The sequence below is a fragment of the Sorex araneus genome, chromosome 9 (assembly GCF_027595985.1).
Source record: "Sorex araneus isolate mSorAra2 chromosome 9, mSorAra2.pri, whole genome shotgun sequence".
NCBI classification, from domain to species: domain Eukaryota; kingdom Metazoa; phylum Chordata; class Mammalia; order Eulipotyphla; family Soricidae; genus Sorex; species Sorex araneus.
The window spans coordinates 59,060,187-59,078,551 of NC_073310.1; the positions used below are offsets into that span (position 1 = coordinate 59,060,187).

Here is an 18,365-nt window from a genome sequence, read left to right on the forward strand (position 1 = left end):
CAACACTTCTAAAATCTTTATAACCAATGGTTTTTTTCTTGCGTAAGACCCAAATCAGTATTGAGTTGTAAGGTGACTATGTTAACAGCCTGTTAAAAAGTTCTAGGAGATTTATGTCTTAAATAAAATTTTACATTAAGGGATCATCATCATTATTATTTTTCATTAATCTGCCTTTCTGAGGTCCCTGGGTTTCTGTGTGTAGTGAAAGCAGTCTGTCAGGGAAGCTGTCCTCACAGCCAGCAGTCTGTATTTTAAATATCATGCAAGTGAATGGGTTTTTCTTTTCTTTTCTTCTTTTTTTTATTAGTGAATCACTGTGAGGTACAGTAACAGACTTCTGAACTTTCATGTTTGCATTTCAGTCATATAGTGATCGTTTACATCCCTCCATCAGTGCCCATTCTCCTCCACCAATGTTTCCAGTATCCCTCCCACCACCCCCACCCCCATTTCACATTCTTTGGGCTCATTTTTTCTGTACTACACTTTTTAGTTTCCTTTTTCAGCTTTCCCCTTTTAGTTTCCTTTTTCAGCTTTGTACAAGAGGGGGAGGCATCTTTTCATAGAGAAAATCAGTGGTGTTGCCTGGTGGGTAGTGCCAGCGCAGGTGCGGGTGGTTAGAAAGAACATGCTTAATGATCAGTGTGTTGGGATGCAGACATGTGTAAGAAAAGGGAGTCAGCTGTCATGTCCATCAGCTGAGATTGCTATTCAGGGAAGGTTATTTTCACTTCTCTGACTGTTTGGGGTTTGTTCAGCTTTGTTTGTTTATATTTTCACGATTCTTGACTATTATTTTTTTTTCTTCACCTACTTTGGATGAACTTTCTTTGCTGGATGAGTGATTTCCTAATTACTTCTTTCCTAACTGGAAATTACCCATGTCCTCCTTCTACATAATTCAGAATATGCACAGGAGAATGTTTCCTATAGTAATATATTATCTTCTCCTTAATTTAACCTTGCAGGATATCATTTGGTTCAAAATCATTTCAATAATATTCCTCTTGCTGTGGGAATTAGGCTGTTATATTTAAAAATCATGATTCTGTAATGGGCTGAGCCTGGTTTTCTTTAAACAATTAATTGTTAAGAGAACACATGGCCAGAAATCAAAATTCAAAAATTATATGCTTATGAAATGTTATTTTAGAAGTCACATGATATGGTAAATCAGTCAGGATCTATCTATAAGTCAATTATGCTTCAGCACTGCATCAGATATTAGAATATTAATTTTTTTGCCTTGTTGGTATCTGAATAGGTAATTGGATGATACTTTAGATTTCTGAGAAAGATAATCATCATCACCAAATACTTAAGCTACTCCACAGAGTAATGTATCAATCATTCGTAAAATTTGTTCAAAATATAACATTTTTCTATTTTGAAACTTGTGGTGAAAATATGCACTATATACTTAAGCTGCAATTTTTTCATTATAAATTTTGAATTAATTTTTTCAGCAATATTATTTTGAGAGCTTGTTTGGAGGATCTAGCAGGGGAGCACACCTACTCGTATACCCTCGGCCGAAGACCGGTCCGTCTCTATTCGGGGAAGGCCATCCTCTTCGAGCGAGCGCGAGCACGCAGCTTTAGGAAGGAGGCACATGGAGCGGTGAGGGAGGAAGGGGACACCCGCCTAGCCAGCCATAGCAGCTGAATCAACCCTTGCGATCAATGGGGTGACAGATGTCACAGCCAGATCACCAGGAGCAATAGCACAGTGGGTAGGGTGTTCGCCTTGTACGCGGCCGACCGGGGTTCGATTCCTCCACCCCTCTTGGAGAGCCCAGCAAGCTACCAAGAGCATCTCGCCCACAGGTCAGAGCCTGGCAAGCTCCCCGTGGAGTATTCGATATGCCAAAAACAGTAACAACAAGTCTCACAATGGAGACATTACTGATGCCTGCTCAAGCAAATTGACGAGCAACAGGATGACAGTGACAGTGAGAGTGATCACTATTTTGGCAGCAGTGACCTACAGACCACTCTAACCGGATCCACCAGCAGACACTTGAGACAGGCTGGAACCATAGACATGGCCACCTTGTTTTTTATCTCTGACACACCACATGGGCCGCTGATCCCTGAGCACAGAGCTAGAAGTAAGTGCTAAACACAGTCAGGTATGGCCCAACTGCCCCCTCACCCAAAACTTGAAACATTAATTTAAAAAAACAATAGCACAGCGGGTAGGGCGTTTGCTTTGCACATGGCCGATCCCTATTCAATTCCTCCATCCCTCTCGGAGTGCCCGGCAAGCTACTGAGAGTATCCCGCCCGCACAACAGAACCTGGCAAGCTCCCTGTGGCATATTCGATATGCCAAAAACAGTAACAAGTCTCACAATGGAGATGTTACTGGTGCCCGCTTGAGCACATGGATGAACAATGGGAGGACAGTGTGACAGTGCTACAGTGCTATTATTTAGTATTCACAGATTACAAAGTTATTCATGGTTGGGTTTCAGGCAGACAGTGTTTCAACACCAGTCCCTTCACCAGTGTCCTCTTCTCTCAACCAGTGGCCCCTGTTTCCCTCCCACCCACCAGCCTGCCTATGACAGGCACTCAGCAAACAAACAAACAACTTTGGCACTATGGTTTATAGTACTGTTACTGAAAGGGGTTTCATGTGTAACTTTCTACCACCACCTTTTAGTCCCCGCTAACCACTTCCCGCCACTGTTTTCAGTGTTCTCTCCTCTGTCCAATTTCCTGCCCCTACACCCTCCATGCTTCCTACTGAAAACCACTTCTCATGTTCTTTGTTTCTCTTGCCCTTGGGCATTTGTTATTCTCCTTATATGATTTATATCCTGCATGTGAGAGGAAAACTTCAAATATTTTTTGCTTTTGAAAGAAATAGCTAAAGGGAGCTCAGGTTTAATCCCTGGCACCCTGTTTTCCCCTGAGCACAGCTCGAGCTCAGAGCTGAGAGTAGCCATGACCACTACTGGGTGTGGCACCAAAGCCAAACCAAACCAGCAACAATGATGCAAAAGAACAAGTCTGTGAACTGTATTAGACATCTTTGAGTGATAGTTGCTGTTCATTTTGTAACACCATTGGGTCCAGGGCAGATCATGAGCAAGCTAATACTTTTTCAAGCAAATCTGCCAGCCTCCCCCCACTAAGAAACATTCCATTGGCTTATATCTAAGACATTGCTTTTATTTAAATTAATTTTTATTAAGACACCATAATTGTTTTGTGTTTTATTTTATTTATTTATTTTTATTTTATAAGTTAGGCTGGAGCAATAGCACAGCAGGTAAGGCGTTTGCCTTGCATGTGGGCGACCTGGGTTCAATTCCTCCATCCCTCTCAGAGAGACTGGCAAGCTACTGAGAGTATCCCGCCCACACGGCAGAGTCTGGCAAGCTACCTGTGGTGTATTTGATATGCCAAAAACAGTAACAACAATGGAGATGTTACTGGTGCCTGCTCTGAGCAAATCGATGGACAATGGGACTACAGTGCTACAGTTCTTGATGAAGCCTGAATTTGATAAAGTTGGACTGTCAACATACGTTGGAGAAGTCTGTAAATATCATTAAGTAGCTTTGGGAATGCATTGGTAGCTAATTTGAAACGTAGAAATCTATGACAATTATTTTAATTCTTTTAATGATATTTAAAAGATAATTTAAATTTATTTTATTTAATTAACCATAAATGGAAAACTTAGCAGGTTAATTTATGAAAAAACAAATTTACTTTTAAACTAATTTGTCTTAACATTTGTAAGAATGAACTTCCACTTGAGAAAAAAATCCTTTTATTTTATACTTTTAAAATTCCCATCTAGCGTTGTAAAATTAGCCAATTTTCTGCCTGCTAGGCTTTTACAAAGTGCAAAACTTAATAGTAATCAATCATGAAATAGCTATTAGGTTTTTAATATCTGCTTAGCATCAAGAAAAAAAACAGAAAAAAAGCATCTGTCTGCATTCTCCAGAACTTTAAAATTTCCAAGCCAGTAGGTCACAGTGCCAAATTCTGCAGGTTAAGCTAATAATTTCGCATATAGTTGAAAAATAATGCCACCCTCATTGTCTTTGATGAAAGAAGTGTAAGCTATCTTTCATGCCCTTGATTTACTTGTATCTGATATCAGATGAAAACTTTATTTTAATTTTGATTCTATTAGACCATACCCGGAAGTGCTCAGGGCTGACTCCTGGCTCTGCACTCAGGAATCACTCCTGGCGGTGCTTGGGGGGACCATATGGGATGCTGGGAATCCAAACCGGGTCGGCCGCGTGCAAGACAAATGCCCTACCCACTGGGTTATCGCTCCAGCCCCAGGAATTACTCCTGAGGAGACTTGTGGTGCGGCGGACTGAACAGGGGTCAGCTGTGTGCAAGGCTAGTGCTTTACGCACGGTACCATCTCTCTGGCTCCTGAAAACTTTTAACTGTATGAAATGAAGCACAAAAACTAGCATGAGATTTAAGCAAACATTCCTGTAGATTTCATGCTCCATGAAACATAGTCTGAGAAGATAAAGTGCTTTAATGCTAATATTTCTTTTGTTTCTGCCCCTAACTTTCTCTTCCTATCTGCTCCCAGCTTCCTTTTAGCCATCTGGTTTATTGCGAAGGAAAGAGACATGGTACTGCTACTATTCCACCTTCATCCAAGTTTAGAATCTTTTTTTTTTTGAAGCACATTGTCACACTCTATTTTTTTCTATTTTTTGCTTTAATTCAGTGTTTGTCAATATAGTTCTTCATTAAGAAACTTAGAGTAACTAATTTAAATTTCTGCATATGACTGTTCTGGGTTAGTTCACTTGACCCTTATGGAAAAACCCGAGACTTGGGCTGGGCATATGGCTCAATAGTAAAGCACATGTTTAGCCTGTGTGAGGCCTTGGGTTTGATCCAGGGCCCCAATCCTGTCACCCAGAGCACTATCAGAAGTACCTGAACATCCCACAAAACACACACAACAAACTGAAAAACCAACATGCATTTTCAAGCCAAATGAAAATCTTGGTAGAATTTCTGGTTCCATATTTTCCTCTTCTCCCACTCCTGGTTTTTGTTTAACTTGTGTAAGCCTCAGCCTCCCCATCTGGACTCTAAAAAACTCTTTTCTCCTCTTTCTTTGAGCATTTATGGGTAGAATAATTGATCAGTACAAAAGAATGTATGTCAAGTCCATGTGAGGATGATAAAATCATCGTGTCTGAGTCTGTTTTCCAATTTCATTGTTCTTTATTTTTATTTATTTATTTATTATTTTATCACCATGTGGAAAGTTACAAAGTTCTCAGGTTTATGTCTCAGTTATACCGTATTCAAACACCATCCCTTCACCAGTGCCCATATTCCACCACCAAAATCCCCTGATGAATTTCACTTCATTTTCTCTTTACCTTGATTACCTTCCATATTTCAACACAAAACTCACTATTGTTGTGGGAGTTATACCCCCAAACAAGATAGCCCTACTAAGGAAGCATTTGATAATTAGTTTTCCATTAAAAGATTGTATGTTTTCAGGTTTTAGAAAAGGTCGAGCGGCCACATTAGCGGCTGCGCGGCTCGGATGTGTCCCAGTCCCGAATCCTGGAGCCATGTTAGTTGCTGCTCAGTGTCGCCAGGGCTCCATCTGGAGAAGGTGTGCTGGCTGCACCTCCTCCATCCGGCTCCCAAGTGTTGCTGGCCCCAATTCGGGTCTGGAGCATTTTCCGGGCCACGTTGCTCACCAGAATGCCTGGCCGCTTCTCTGTTGAATGTGGCAAGATGGCACCGAGGGTGGGTCAAGGGCGTGACTTCTGGCGGCCGGGACCACTTGGAGGCTGGGCTGCAATTTCATTGTTTGAACCAGAAACAGTAAAACTCTCTGGTGTCCTTCCACTGCCACCCCCACCCCCATGATGCTCAAGTCCTTCTCCCCTCTCTACCAAGGTGTTTACATTCGTTGCTTTTCCACCTGAACAACACTCATTCTTATGCATTCATGTTGCCATCATCATCCCGTTGATAGCGGTCTCAATAACTTCTCCACTCGTCCTAGCCCTGAGACTTTAGTAGCCTCTCTTTACTCGTCCTTCCCAATGGTGCTGCATTGGAGGCTCTTTCAGGGTCAGGGGAATGAGATCCATCATTGTTATGGGTTTTGGTACATGAATACTCCAGGGGGAGCTTGCCAGGCTCTCTGCTCTCCCATGTGGGCAGAAACTCTTGGTAGCTTGCCAGGTTCTCTGAGAGGGAGAACTAGGTTATAAGATGTTGCGTGGCATGGCTGCTTTGCTTCTGGGAGCTTGGTTTTATAGTCTCTGGATGTTGGCCGTTGATGGGATTACACAGTGGGGGGGCAGTTTCTGGGTGTGACCGCCTACCTACTGGAAAATGGGGGATCTGGGCAGAAGAGGTCCAGTCCCGATCGATCCGAGCAGCCTTGGAGATCTCAGCCCTGGGTCCCGCACACCTGGGTTCCTCTGCCGGTTCCTTCATGCGTGAGGCTCATCCGAACATGTGGAGAGGGGTCTCGAGCATGGCTGTGGCTAGGTTTCGGAGGTCTTCCGCTTCTGGGGCTCTGCTCAGGGCGAGAGGGAAACTCAGCTCAACCCCTCCAAGGGGCCCCAGTGAAGACAGCCAGGTGTGGGGGCAAGAGACTCTGCCATGTTGCCATAGTTCAGTTATTTTCAGTCATGGATAATAAGACATTTGATGACTATACAACAATGGATTCTGTCATGGTCAGGGAAAATAGGGGTTAGGAGGACTGGTCAATAGTTGGAACTAACCACAAGTGTGTATGGGGCTGAGGGTAGGTAAGATAGAGAAGAGACCAGAGTAACAATAATAGCTGGGAATGATCCCACTGGACAAGATCTGAGGGTTAAAAGTAGGTAAGGGGTATTCTTAGTAACCTTTCAGTATCAATATTGCAAACCACAATGCCCAAAACAAGGGGGTGTGAGAGAGAGAGAGAGAGAGAGAGAGAGAGAGAGAGAGAGAGAGAGAGAGAGAGGTGGAATTAGAGGCGGGGGGGGAGTGATGGGAGGGAACCTGGGGACACTGTTGTTGGGAAATGTACACTGATGGAGGGATGGGTGTTGGAAAACTGTATGACTGAAATCCAATCATGAGCAATGCGTTCCTTCTCCTGTGGATAGAGATTTAGGTTGTTGACAATATTGTTGGCATAAGCAGTGTGATAGGGATATATTGGTCTGTGTGTCCAGAATTTTCGAGGTCAAGGGCTTCTATGGGTTTTTGGATACGTTTAGATTTTTTTACATTTTAGTCTTATTTAATTCCCTCCAGTTTGTTGTTTAACAACTCACAGCCTCTGGTTCCACTTGATTTCTTTCTGCCCGAGAGTGGTCTAATTTTCATTTTATTTCATTTATTGTTGCTGTGCATTTATAATTAGATGGAACTTATGGCATTGGAAAGAAATATTATATCTCAGAATTAAGAAGTCAACTTGCATTTCTCACCATTTTGCTTTTACTTTTTAGTCATTTGAGTTTTGTGTTTTGTTTGTTTTTTAAACTGGGTCAGAACCACCTCAGCTTCCAGACTCTTTCTCTGTATAAAATGATTGATCCTGGCTGATGCCTTCAGCCACCAAATAGCAGTGAGCACACGTGCTTAGCAGAAAGCCTGTTCTGAGGCGACGGGAATGTTTTTTGAGATTAAGAGAGAGGAAATGGAGATGAGCTAACCACCTACGAAAGGCGTGTCCCGGCCTGATATTTTCACAGTTACTTATTTCAACCCTTCAAACATTATGTAGCTCACCACCTTAATTATTTTATTTCCCCCTTCTATAGCTAGCTGGGGATTAGGAGTGTTAAAGTGTTTAGAACAAATTAAGATCATAGTCCAGAATTAGGGTTTGAATTCAGAGCTTTTGATTCCTGATTAGGGTGTTAATGTTTGCCACAGGAATATAAATTTTTTTAAAAAAGTTTTTTCAATTGTTACCAGAATCTGTACTTAGGAGGAAACTGGTTCAGAGAAGCTTTGAGTGGGACATTTGGAATGGAATGATAATTCCAGGCTCTTAATAACCCAAACCAGGCTCTTCTCTGATTTGTGTAAACTATTAAATCTTGTGTCTGTCACAGGTAGAAAGAGTTGGAGCCCAAAAAGAAAAGTGAAGTAATTAACATATTGCTATTTACCAGTACCCTTGCTTACATATGTGGGTACTTTTTAGGTGCAAGGGAGTGTGTTAATCAGAATTGTTTTGGTTAGATAACATGGAGAATTACTAGTTGGTTAGCTGGCAAGCTTGGATGTCTGTCTTTGGAAATAATTTGACCGTAGCCTCCATAACGCTGCCAGAACTCTTTTCCAATCTCTTGTTTGTTTGCCTCTGTCAGTGGGTCTCTTCTTATTTAGAGCTTATTAACCCAGCCAGGCCTGACAGAAATGAACTTCTGAACTTCCTCCAAAGTCCCAGCGTTGGATTCATGGGCACATACTCAGTTGTATTTGGGTCAACATGGGTCCATTTCTGGGTTGCTCCTGGATGATGGGTTCATGTTGTTAGGCAAGAAGACATATGAAATTGGGGGAAATAATCCTTTCTCCTTGGTCCTATGCTCTATTCTTATGTCCATTCGCCTCTCAGAATCACACTCAGCATGAGTGTCCAACGATCACATATAACATTTAAAGTTAGACCTAAGTTGAGAAAGAGGGTGTGAGTGGATAAGAGTGTGGAAAGAGAAGGGCTTGCAGAGAGCTCACTCCAGGTCTCTCTTCAGGAAGTAAGGGTACACAGAGTGGGTTGATGCTTGAGATTTTTGGTCCTGAGGGTGTAGGAGATTTGTTGTGGATCACACCATAAAGCATCTCCTAAAATTCTTCGGGACAGTTCCAGAGATGAGATTTCACATTCTCCCAAACTAGTTTCTTCACTAGGTACACCCCAATCAGGTGATTCTTTTGGTTTGTTTGTTTTTATTTGGGGGCCACAGCCAATGGTTGCTGTGGATTTACTCCTGGTTCTGAGCTCATGGATCACTCTTGGCAGGGCTCAGGGGACCTTGTGTGATGCTGGAGATCTTACCCGCGTCCACCATATGCAAAGGTATTGTTCTGCTCAGTTCCAAGGTGATTCTTATGTGTGAACATTGACAAGAATGATGGAATGGTATTCAGCTAAAATGTCATAATTCTGAAATGGGATGCTTTTTCTTTCTTTTGAAGTTACCATTAAAATTAAACCAAACCCATACCACTCATGAAAGGAATATGTGTTTGTACCTTTTCTAAGGGTCTGCTATCAAGGTTGGAACTCAGCTCACAGAATTTTCTTCTTCTTCATGCCTTTTGCTAGATAAGCTTGCCATCTTTTTTGTATTATTTTTGCTTCTCAGCACCCTAGTACTTATTTCAAGCAAAGCTAACTGGCTTGCTTGCTTAGTTAGGCATGAAACATGGGAGGGAACCATTTGTGTGTGCTCTTCTTTGCACGTGCTGAGAGACTGAGAGGCAGAGGGCTTATCTCATGCCACCCTTTCTGGGGAAGACAGACAAAAATGGTTTATGAGACCTTTATGAAAATGACCGAAGAGAGGATTTGTATACTTCTGTTCATTTTAATGAAACTGTGGAGAGAATATCAGATATTGTTAAAAATGAGATTCTTAAGATAAGCATGATAGAGAAGCTAGATTGTTATGTTTATTGCCATTTAGGATATATATATATATACATATATATGTGTATATGTGTGTGTGTTCTTGTCTCAAGGTCAGTAGTAGTTGAGAGAATTGTGTATTTAAATATAAACAGGACTCTCCCAGAGAAGTCATTCTGTGCTGAACTAAGCAGACTTCTCAGATTACATAGAAAGTTACTTTTCTGTATTCTCATTAGTACCTTAAATGTTACTTATTGATTTAAGCATTCATTAGATACTGATATGTATGAATGCAACATGGGAATTATATGGGTTACAAAAATGTTTCCATATTTCTAGCTCTGTAAGCATTTAAAGAAAGAAGAGCAGTGACAGTGATGTAACCGTTTCAGTCATTAATAAGCAGAACATTTAACTGCCACGACAGCTATTGCCATTATGCTAATAATAGGAGATAGGTCTCTAGGAAGATTAGGCATTAGCTATTCCACTCCCCGGAGGAAACTGTAAAATTCAGCTTCACTGGGTTGTAATTAGAAGAGATATTTAAATACCGAAAACATCTTAGGTACCTTAGTACACAGTATGCTGGGCCATGTGCTTAAAGCCTTTTAAGCTCTAGGTGTGGCCTATTTTATAAATATTTCCAAAAACATTTGCATACTTGACATTTGGCAATACAGCCTTGTCTAATCTTATCCATATGCTTTGCCTTATGAGATTGAATGAAAACTTTGCGTGAAGGGGGCGCCCGGCGGCTTTTGTAATGCTGCCTCCTCCACAGAGCAGTCCAAACCCCAAACGATGCCTTGTCATTAATGACGAGGCGGCCAGGGAGAAGAGGATTTCTCTTTCTCTCCCTCTAGCCATGGGACAGCTGTGAATGATGCCGATCAGAATAACTATCACAGAGTTCTTGTTTGCTTGCTGAGCGTGTGTGTGTGTGTGTGTGTGTGTGTGTGTGTGTGTGGAGACATTTAAAGTTGTCTGCACCACCTGGTAGAGAGTGATATTTAGATAGTGTGACCGTGTGGTCCTTGCTGCCTTTCTTACAGAATAAATGCCCGAGGCAAGATGCTCACCCACCTAAAGCCCCACTCAGCCCTGTTGCCGGGATACAAACCAGTGCCCCAGTCTCCTCCTGCGGATAAGTTGTACCTGGGGCTTTGTGTCCAATGCTAGCAGTTTCTTTGGCATTGGCCTTTCCTGAGTGGCATTTGTGGTTCCTCCGTTTAACTTTGCTTTTTTTTTTTATCTTTGACCCCCACTTTCTTAGGTCAAGTACAAAAGAGATTTTGAAGAAAGCAAAGGAAGGGGTTTTAGCATTGTCACGGACACACCTGAACTGCAGAGACTGAAGAGGACCCAGGAACAAATCAGCAACGTAGGTGACCCGTGTTTCAGCAGCTTACAGCCTCAACTGGTGTTTGTGGCTGAGAAAGTGAGACTGAGTGATTTGGAAGGTGTGTGTGGATGGGATGGGAGAATGGCGCGGTGTACTCAGGACCTGCGCCAAGTTCATTTTCCCATGATTCATTCACAGCTATTGACCAACCCCCTCCCCCCACTTGAATAGGCAGGGTGATGCATATGAATGCAGAAGTTATTTAATTACATGGTTTTATTTAGTAGATGTGTTTAGTAAATGAATTTAATTAAATGACACACATTCACAAACACCTCCTGGCCTTTGAAAAAAGTTACTGCAATTTGGCATCTTATTCCATTTTGAATAGTTCTCAGATTTTGAATTTGTCTAAATTTGGACTTTCCAAGAGTTCTGGAAAGTACATAGTGGCAGAGCATATACCACGCATGTGGGAGACTTGAGTCAGATCCCCAGCACTGAGAAAATGCAAAATGTTAAAAAACCCTGATAGTTATTTTTTTTTAACCATGGATGAGGTTATAAACTATACACATAAAGTGAACTATCTGGAAAAATCTCATAGTTGTTAATTATGTTTATTATAAGATCTCACTTCAGATATTTGTTAAAATGACATACTACATTTAAGTTTTGAAATAAACATTTGCATATAGATGAATTTGCTTTGGATTTGAAAGCTGCATTCCATTCAGAAATGTATTTTCTAGGAAAAAAATACAATAGCAAGAATTTAAAAATGTAGTAGGGACCAAAAGGTGTTAATTCAATTCTTAATAGAGGTGTATGAGTAGCTCTTAGTTTTATAATTCATACCTTTAATTATGTTTCTTCCAAAGCATTATATAAGCTATGTCAAAATGTATTTTTCCAGAAGAATTGAGTCAATATTAGGTATTCAAGAGGAAACATAGGTAAAAATAACTATGTACATAATATTAAAACATATGAGCATTGTGCAAGATTCATACTATTTTTCATGAGCAGTGTATTTTGTGTGCCTCTCTTTACAGCCACTAATGTGTATACATTTCCATATTATAAGTAATGCAGTCTTTATTTCCAGGATGTTGAATTAGGTGGTTTCAAACTTGCTGGTATTTGGCTTTCATTATTTTGTGTGTGTGTATAAAATTATTTGTTGATAGATTGTGTATGTCCTTTGAGAAAAAAATTTTATTAAAATTTAGACATTTTAGAGAATTGTTTAATATTTAAGAGAATACATAGGGAGTAAGAGAAAGCAGACTAAATATTTGTTTTGTCTTATTTTCTTGAATTTAGGCATTGTTTACTTACATAGACATTTTACTAATGACTTTTTTTAATTGAAGAGAAAAGGTTGAATTTAAGGATTTCTGGTTATTACCCATTCATTTTTCTAGCTATGCCAACAATACACCGATCATGAATACTGATGATTAGCTTCTTATCTTTCTTCCTCTTCATTTTTCCTTAAATCAAAATCTAGTTTTGTCTTAAAAAGTGCAAATTAAAGAGGGTGGTAGGGGAAGAAATTACAAATTAAAGATCTATTTCACCAGCAGTGACATTCAGTATGGTATCTTTCTTTGGATTACTTAAAACTGTAGAAGTTATATAGTACAAACAAAGTTATGTCATAAATCTTCAACTACCACAGAAATTTATTTCATAAATAACTAAACATTTCTACTTAAGACATTTATGTGACAGCTAAGACAAGGATTGCAGTAGATCCACAGGTAAGCCTTTTAATTTATACTCAAATTAAATCAATATTCACATTTAGTAAGAAAAGAATTGATCATTTCACCAACCTTTATCATTAGCAGGAATACACATTTTATTCAATACCAGAGGCTGCTTGCAGATCCATTCTTAATTATGCAAAATAAAAACCCTTGTCACACAGGTATGTATAAATCTATTTATCATATACATGGCAGCATACAAAGATGCTATCTAATTAAGCCTATTTTTTAGACAATGTTCTTTTTTACAAGTATAAAACTTAGGTAACATCCTAATTTTTTCCAATGGTCTTTATGTTAGCAATTGTAGTAAAGTTTCAAATAGTCCTAGGCATGCTCAGGCCAACTGATATTTGGGGAGCTATAAAACTTCAAGATCTTCTGTTACCGTTAGGGGTTTTCTCTACTAGGAAAGAAGCTGTTAAATATTCTGAGGGCTAGTGGATTTATTATTCATTTAGAGGCTGCAACTTTTTCCATGACCTCATGGGGTTTTCCATATTACTCGGATTTTTTTTTATTAGTTACTTGAGTTAATCAGAGGGTGATACTGTGACTGGAAAAATGTTTTTCACATTACTTTCACATAAACTGGGTACAAGCATATTGACCAATTCCAAACGGGTTATTTTGACAGTGGTCTGAATTGTCTGTTTTGAGAAGATAAACGTCGTGCTAGAGAGACTTCAGACTTCTCACTGGGGGTGCAGGGAAGGAATGACTTTATCCTGAAAAACTTCGAGGGTTATTATATTTGAGTTCCAAGTTGAATATAGGTCGATATAAGTTTTTAAGGCTGGAGCCATAGCACAGTGGTAGGGCACTTGCCTTGCATGCAGCCGACCCAGGTTTGATTCCTCCATCCCTCTCGGAGAGCCCGGCAAGCTACCGAGAACATCTCGCCCACACAGCAGAGCCTGACAAGCTACCTGTGGCATATTCGATATGACAAAAACAGCAACAAGAAGTCTCACAATGGAGACGTTACTGGTGCCTGCTCAAACAAATTGATGAGCAACGGGATGACAGTGATGAGTTTTTAAAATTAAGTCAGGCTTTTTATCTTAATTTTTAAAATTTGCTTCCTTTTTTTTTTTAAAAAAAAACGTTTAGGTTACTTTGAAATATCATGTGGCTCTTCCTAGGCTATCCTTAATCCCTTTTTAGACTAAAGAAAGTATAAAGACATAAAACAGTGAATTTAATGGAAATCCCTAGGTGCTTTGGGTAAGATGTTATGGATGAATAGGCATTTTTGATTGCTTGTGTCTGGGTCAGGGTTATGAAATGTTTATAGTCATTCTCCTATTTGTCTAGGAGTTGAAATAATTTGGAAATGCACACTCAGACTGAATCTGTTACTGAGGTGTGGGATAGAACACACCTAGGCATTGGAAATTGGGTGCAATGGAAGGGTTGAATGTGGGTTATCCCTGGCCTTTTTCTCTGGGCATCTGTAATGACAATGTATTGAACACAGAGATTTATTAAATGCCACAATTTAAAATTCTTCTGCTATCTTATCCACTATGTGTAGCTGCAGAAAGGATAAGGAAAGAGGCAGGATTTGAAAATTTGCAGAATAACTGGAAAGGAACAACCCCACTCTGAAATAAATATTTTCCATATAATTCCAGAAGATGCTAATTGCCTCCCTTCACCCCCCAGGGGATAACATTTAGAAACGCATAACAATGGCCTAGTGTATTTCCTTTTTAAAACACTTAGGATATTTTAAAAGAAATGTACAAGGAAACATTGTAGAGACATGAATTTGAGGAAAACTGCGTTCCTCTACATTTCTTTCAAAACCATCTTTCTGTTGTCCTTATAGTCCTGGCTTGCGCTTATCTTGTGGAGGCTGTTTCTAATTCAGACGGTTGTCACCTTCAGATTTAGATAGTGCATTCAGAATCCTGCTGAGAGAGAAGACTTGGGAGCATCAGCAGACATCTGAGGGCCTTAGTGTAGCCTCAGAAGCTTATTGATGTGCTTCATTCTCCCTGTTTACACACTAATAGGAGCTGCATTTTCAATTAGCTGAGACAGTCTGTGGATACATTGTGAGATAAAGTGGCAAAGCCCACCCCCAAGAGGCTTATATAAGCTTTTTGTTGTAGATAAAAATCTAGGTGTTTATTTTCTGGTTTATTTTCAGGTAAAAGAGAAATACTCTTTAAAGAAGCGGAAAAAACAAACAACCCAGATGACAAAATTCTGTATTTCACAGATTCTCTGAAACAGTAAGTGTGCCATTATGTGATTTGTCAAGATTTGTGCTTGTTTTTGCTCACAGAGGAAATAATTGTGTATGCATGTGTGCCAGAGTGTGATGTATGCCCTGGTGTGTGTGTGTGTGTGTGTGTGTGTGTGTGTGTGTGTGTGTGTGTGTGTGTATGTGTGTGTGCCACACATGTGCTCACAGGCATGTGTGAATCTGTGTTGTTGGCTTTGATGGAACTTTTTGGAGGCCCTTTCCTAAGATTGCTGCCACACATTTTTTACCTTTTCTATATTCTCTCCCTTATTTTGTCTAGATCTAAAATTCTGATTATTGGCGGTCCTCCCCAAATACCTTTTTTACTACCATTTTTAATTGCGTACTGGTTGTCTCTAAGAAAAGCTGAGATTGAAGCTGTCTTTTAATATTATAGAAGAAAGGGAGCCTTTCTGTAATTTGATATTGTAATCTAATTATTTTTTGTTTTCTTGATATAGTTGCATAATTTTTCACTGACTTTTTAGAATGCAAAATAAATTATGTACCCACTAATAAGCTCACATTGATGCTGCTGATTTGGTTCCCTGAAATTTTGTAGATTAGCTTAAAAATATTAGATTATTAGAGGTAAACACAGTCTAATAATTGAATAGCATTGTCTACGGGCTGTTAAAAGATTTGCTTCCAAGTTAGGTAAAGTGGAAAGGGTAAGCATGAGGGTAGGGATAATTATCTAGGGATCTGGTCTCTGTTTGTAATTTAAATAAATCATTTTGACAGAGACTGACTGTGACCATGTTCAGGCTGCTGATGGTGTGAAATTGAGTTGTATGGTGGACAGAAGACAAGCAGTCACGAGAAATCCCCAAAGGCAAAATTTGTTATGTAATTGGGTCAACTCACGCATGAGCGATGCATACTAATTGTAAATTGGTGGCAAGATTATAGTGTATGAGGCAATTAGGTCTTCTGTGAACCCCCACAACTGACATTGAAGACTTTTTTTTCTTTTTGTGTCCACCAATGTTTAAAAAGGAGAGTTTGTTGTTGTTGAAGGTGGAAAAGGTAAAAGTCACGCCATGATGATTTCTTAATATGAGTCCTTTTATCAGAAGCATAGGATTGTCTAGGGGGAAAATCATATGAAAGTTTCTAATTTTGAGTACTAATGAGTAGTATACCAAGTAACCTGAAATAAAGAATTGAATCACATTTTGTTATAACTTGGTTGATTAATATAATCACTTATGAAGCTAACAGTTTAGATATAAGCCCTGTCAGGCCAGTATTTTCACTGAATGAATTTATATGTTACTTCGGTGAATTGGCTTCCAATGTGTCTTAACCAGTAACTGATTCCCAAAGAAGAGTGGGCCGGTAGTATTATCTTTAAAAAAATCAAATAATTAAAGTGATAAGGTACTAATACATCTTTTTATTATAATATCTAATTTATGTACAAATACAGTATTTGTTTTGAAACACTTTGTCATACCTAGTCTAATTAGATCTTCTGAACAGCCTCTCCTCGGGGAAAGTATTTCTAGGAGGAATACATATACTTTCATGAGAAAAGTGTATGGAAAATTACCTCTCGATCCTTTCATTTCCAAATTGTGGTTTCCCATACACTTGGTTTTGCTTTATTTTTCCACGTAGGGTGGAACTTCAAAGATCGATCTCTCCTTTTATCCTCAGTATTTTAGCCACAGTCACTTAAAGAAACAAATACACCCCAGGCTAGTAATTACTTGTGCATGGCAAGTACCAGGGTTGGGTTTGGAAAATGGCATTGTCCAAAGAAAAGGTCTGGCCGAAGCCCCCAGACTGCAGGAATGAACACTTTTGAAATCGAGATGAAGGAGCCAGCTGTTTCCAAAGCTCCTTGGTCGGCTCCCCTCTGCTCCCCTTTCCTTTCTTTTCAGCTCAGCGCAGCTCAAGTCCTCATCCTGCCCAGCCGCCTAGCTGACCGTGTCTCCTTCCCAGCTCCTTTCCTCTGCGCTATCTGAAACACGGTCTCCAAAGGACTCTTTCATCAAGCCCCTAATTAGGGCCCACTCCAAAACTTTCCTTGGACCTCCCCTTTGCGTCGGATAACATGGACTCCCCTCTGCCCTTTAATTTGGACTCGAAAGACCCTCCACAAAGTTTGTATGTGTTTTTCGGTTGTCTTTTTTTTTTTTTTTAAACCTTATCTTCCACAGCTTTTCAGCCTGAGTTTTGCCTTTCTTTTAGGCCGGGCCACTCAACTCTCTTCTAGGCCTTCATCTGAGTCTTTCCTCTTGCTCAGAGCTATTTCATGCTAATTGCCAGCGGTCCCCAGTCCCTGTCCTGGCAACTCCTGTCCTGGCACCAGAGACCTGGCTCTTCCTCTTAGGCTCATGGCGCTGCTTTGCGCAGTGATCCTGTTAGTGGGTGCTGAGGAGTGAGCCACAGTCTGGGCCGTGCGAGGCAGGGTATGCCATTCCAGGCTCGGTGCTCGGGATATTCCCGAGCAGTGCGGGGCTTGCACCCAGCCCCCCTGCATGCGACACATGCACTTCTGCCCATTAAACTATCTTTCTGGCCTCTAATAGTTATAATTTTTTAAAAAGACACCAGCAGCAGTCTCTCACGAAAGAGGAAAATATGGGCCTGGATAGAGCTCAGTGCCAGAAGCAGAGCACTGCAGGATGACCACAGAGGGTGTCCTGGCCGCTCCGGCTCCATTGGCGTGTGCTACCCCCAGCATCATCACACTCTCGGCTGTGGTAGCATTGAACCAGCCAGTCCCTGGGCCCTCCTGAGCACTGCTTGGGAGCCCCTTTGCTCTCCAAAAACAATCATGAAAAGATTCTGAAAGTGGAGCCAGAGCGTTTGCCCTGCGTGCGACTGACCTGGATTCCTTCTCCAACATTCACTATAGTCCTCTGAGCTGCCAGGAGTCATTTCTGAGCGCAGAGCCAGGAGTAAGCGCTGAGCACTGCTGGGTGTGGCCAACCAACCAACAAGCAAACAACAGAAAAGTTCTGAAAATAAAACTAATCCCCAAACTCTTGCCAGGATAGTTTCTAGTTAAGAAGACATTTTGTTAAGGGTGGGGAGGGGGCGTCCAAAGCACCAGCTTCGCGCCTGCTCCTCTGGCAAATGGGCGTGTCCGCGTGCATTCTCGGGTACAGAGAGGAAATGACCAGCCACGCGCAGTGCTGTTTGGTTTCCACCTTGTATTCCTGGCTGGGTCTGTGCTGACAACGGACCTCTGGGACATCCCCTCAGTGCGGTAGGGTCTTTTCCAGCCAAATACTGTTCTCTTGTAAGATTAAATAGCTGAGTCAGTGCGGCCGCATCTTGATCCTGCTGAGCATATTAAGACTCCTGCAGGTTGTAACACAGATTAGCTGGTGAGAACTCTGTT

At 40.7% G+C, this 18,365-nt stretch overlaps 1 protein-coding gene across 4 annotated transcripts in view; it reads left to right on the forward strand.

Annotated features, from left to right (window-relative positions):
• Positions 1 to 18,365, forward strand: part of NEBL (nebulette) — a 381,507-nt gene that overhangs the window by 198,486 nt on the left and 164,656 nt on the right. For 3 of the 4 annotated variants that reach the window (XM_055146579.1, XM_055146581.1, XM_055146582.1), the window contains exons 1-2: positions 11,024 to 12,911; positions 14,909 to 14,993. Coding sequence is in view for 1 of the 4 variants with exons in the window: in XM_055146583.1 (XP_055002558.1) it covers positions 10,907 to 11,014 (108 nt within the window). In the remaining 3 variants the exon portion in view is untranslated. The other variant, XM_055146583.1, reaches the window with a different exon arrangement.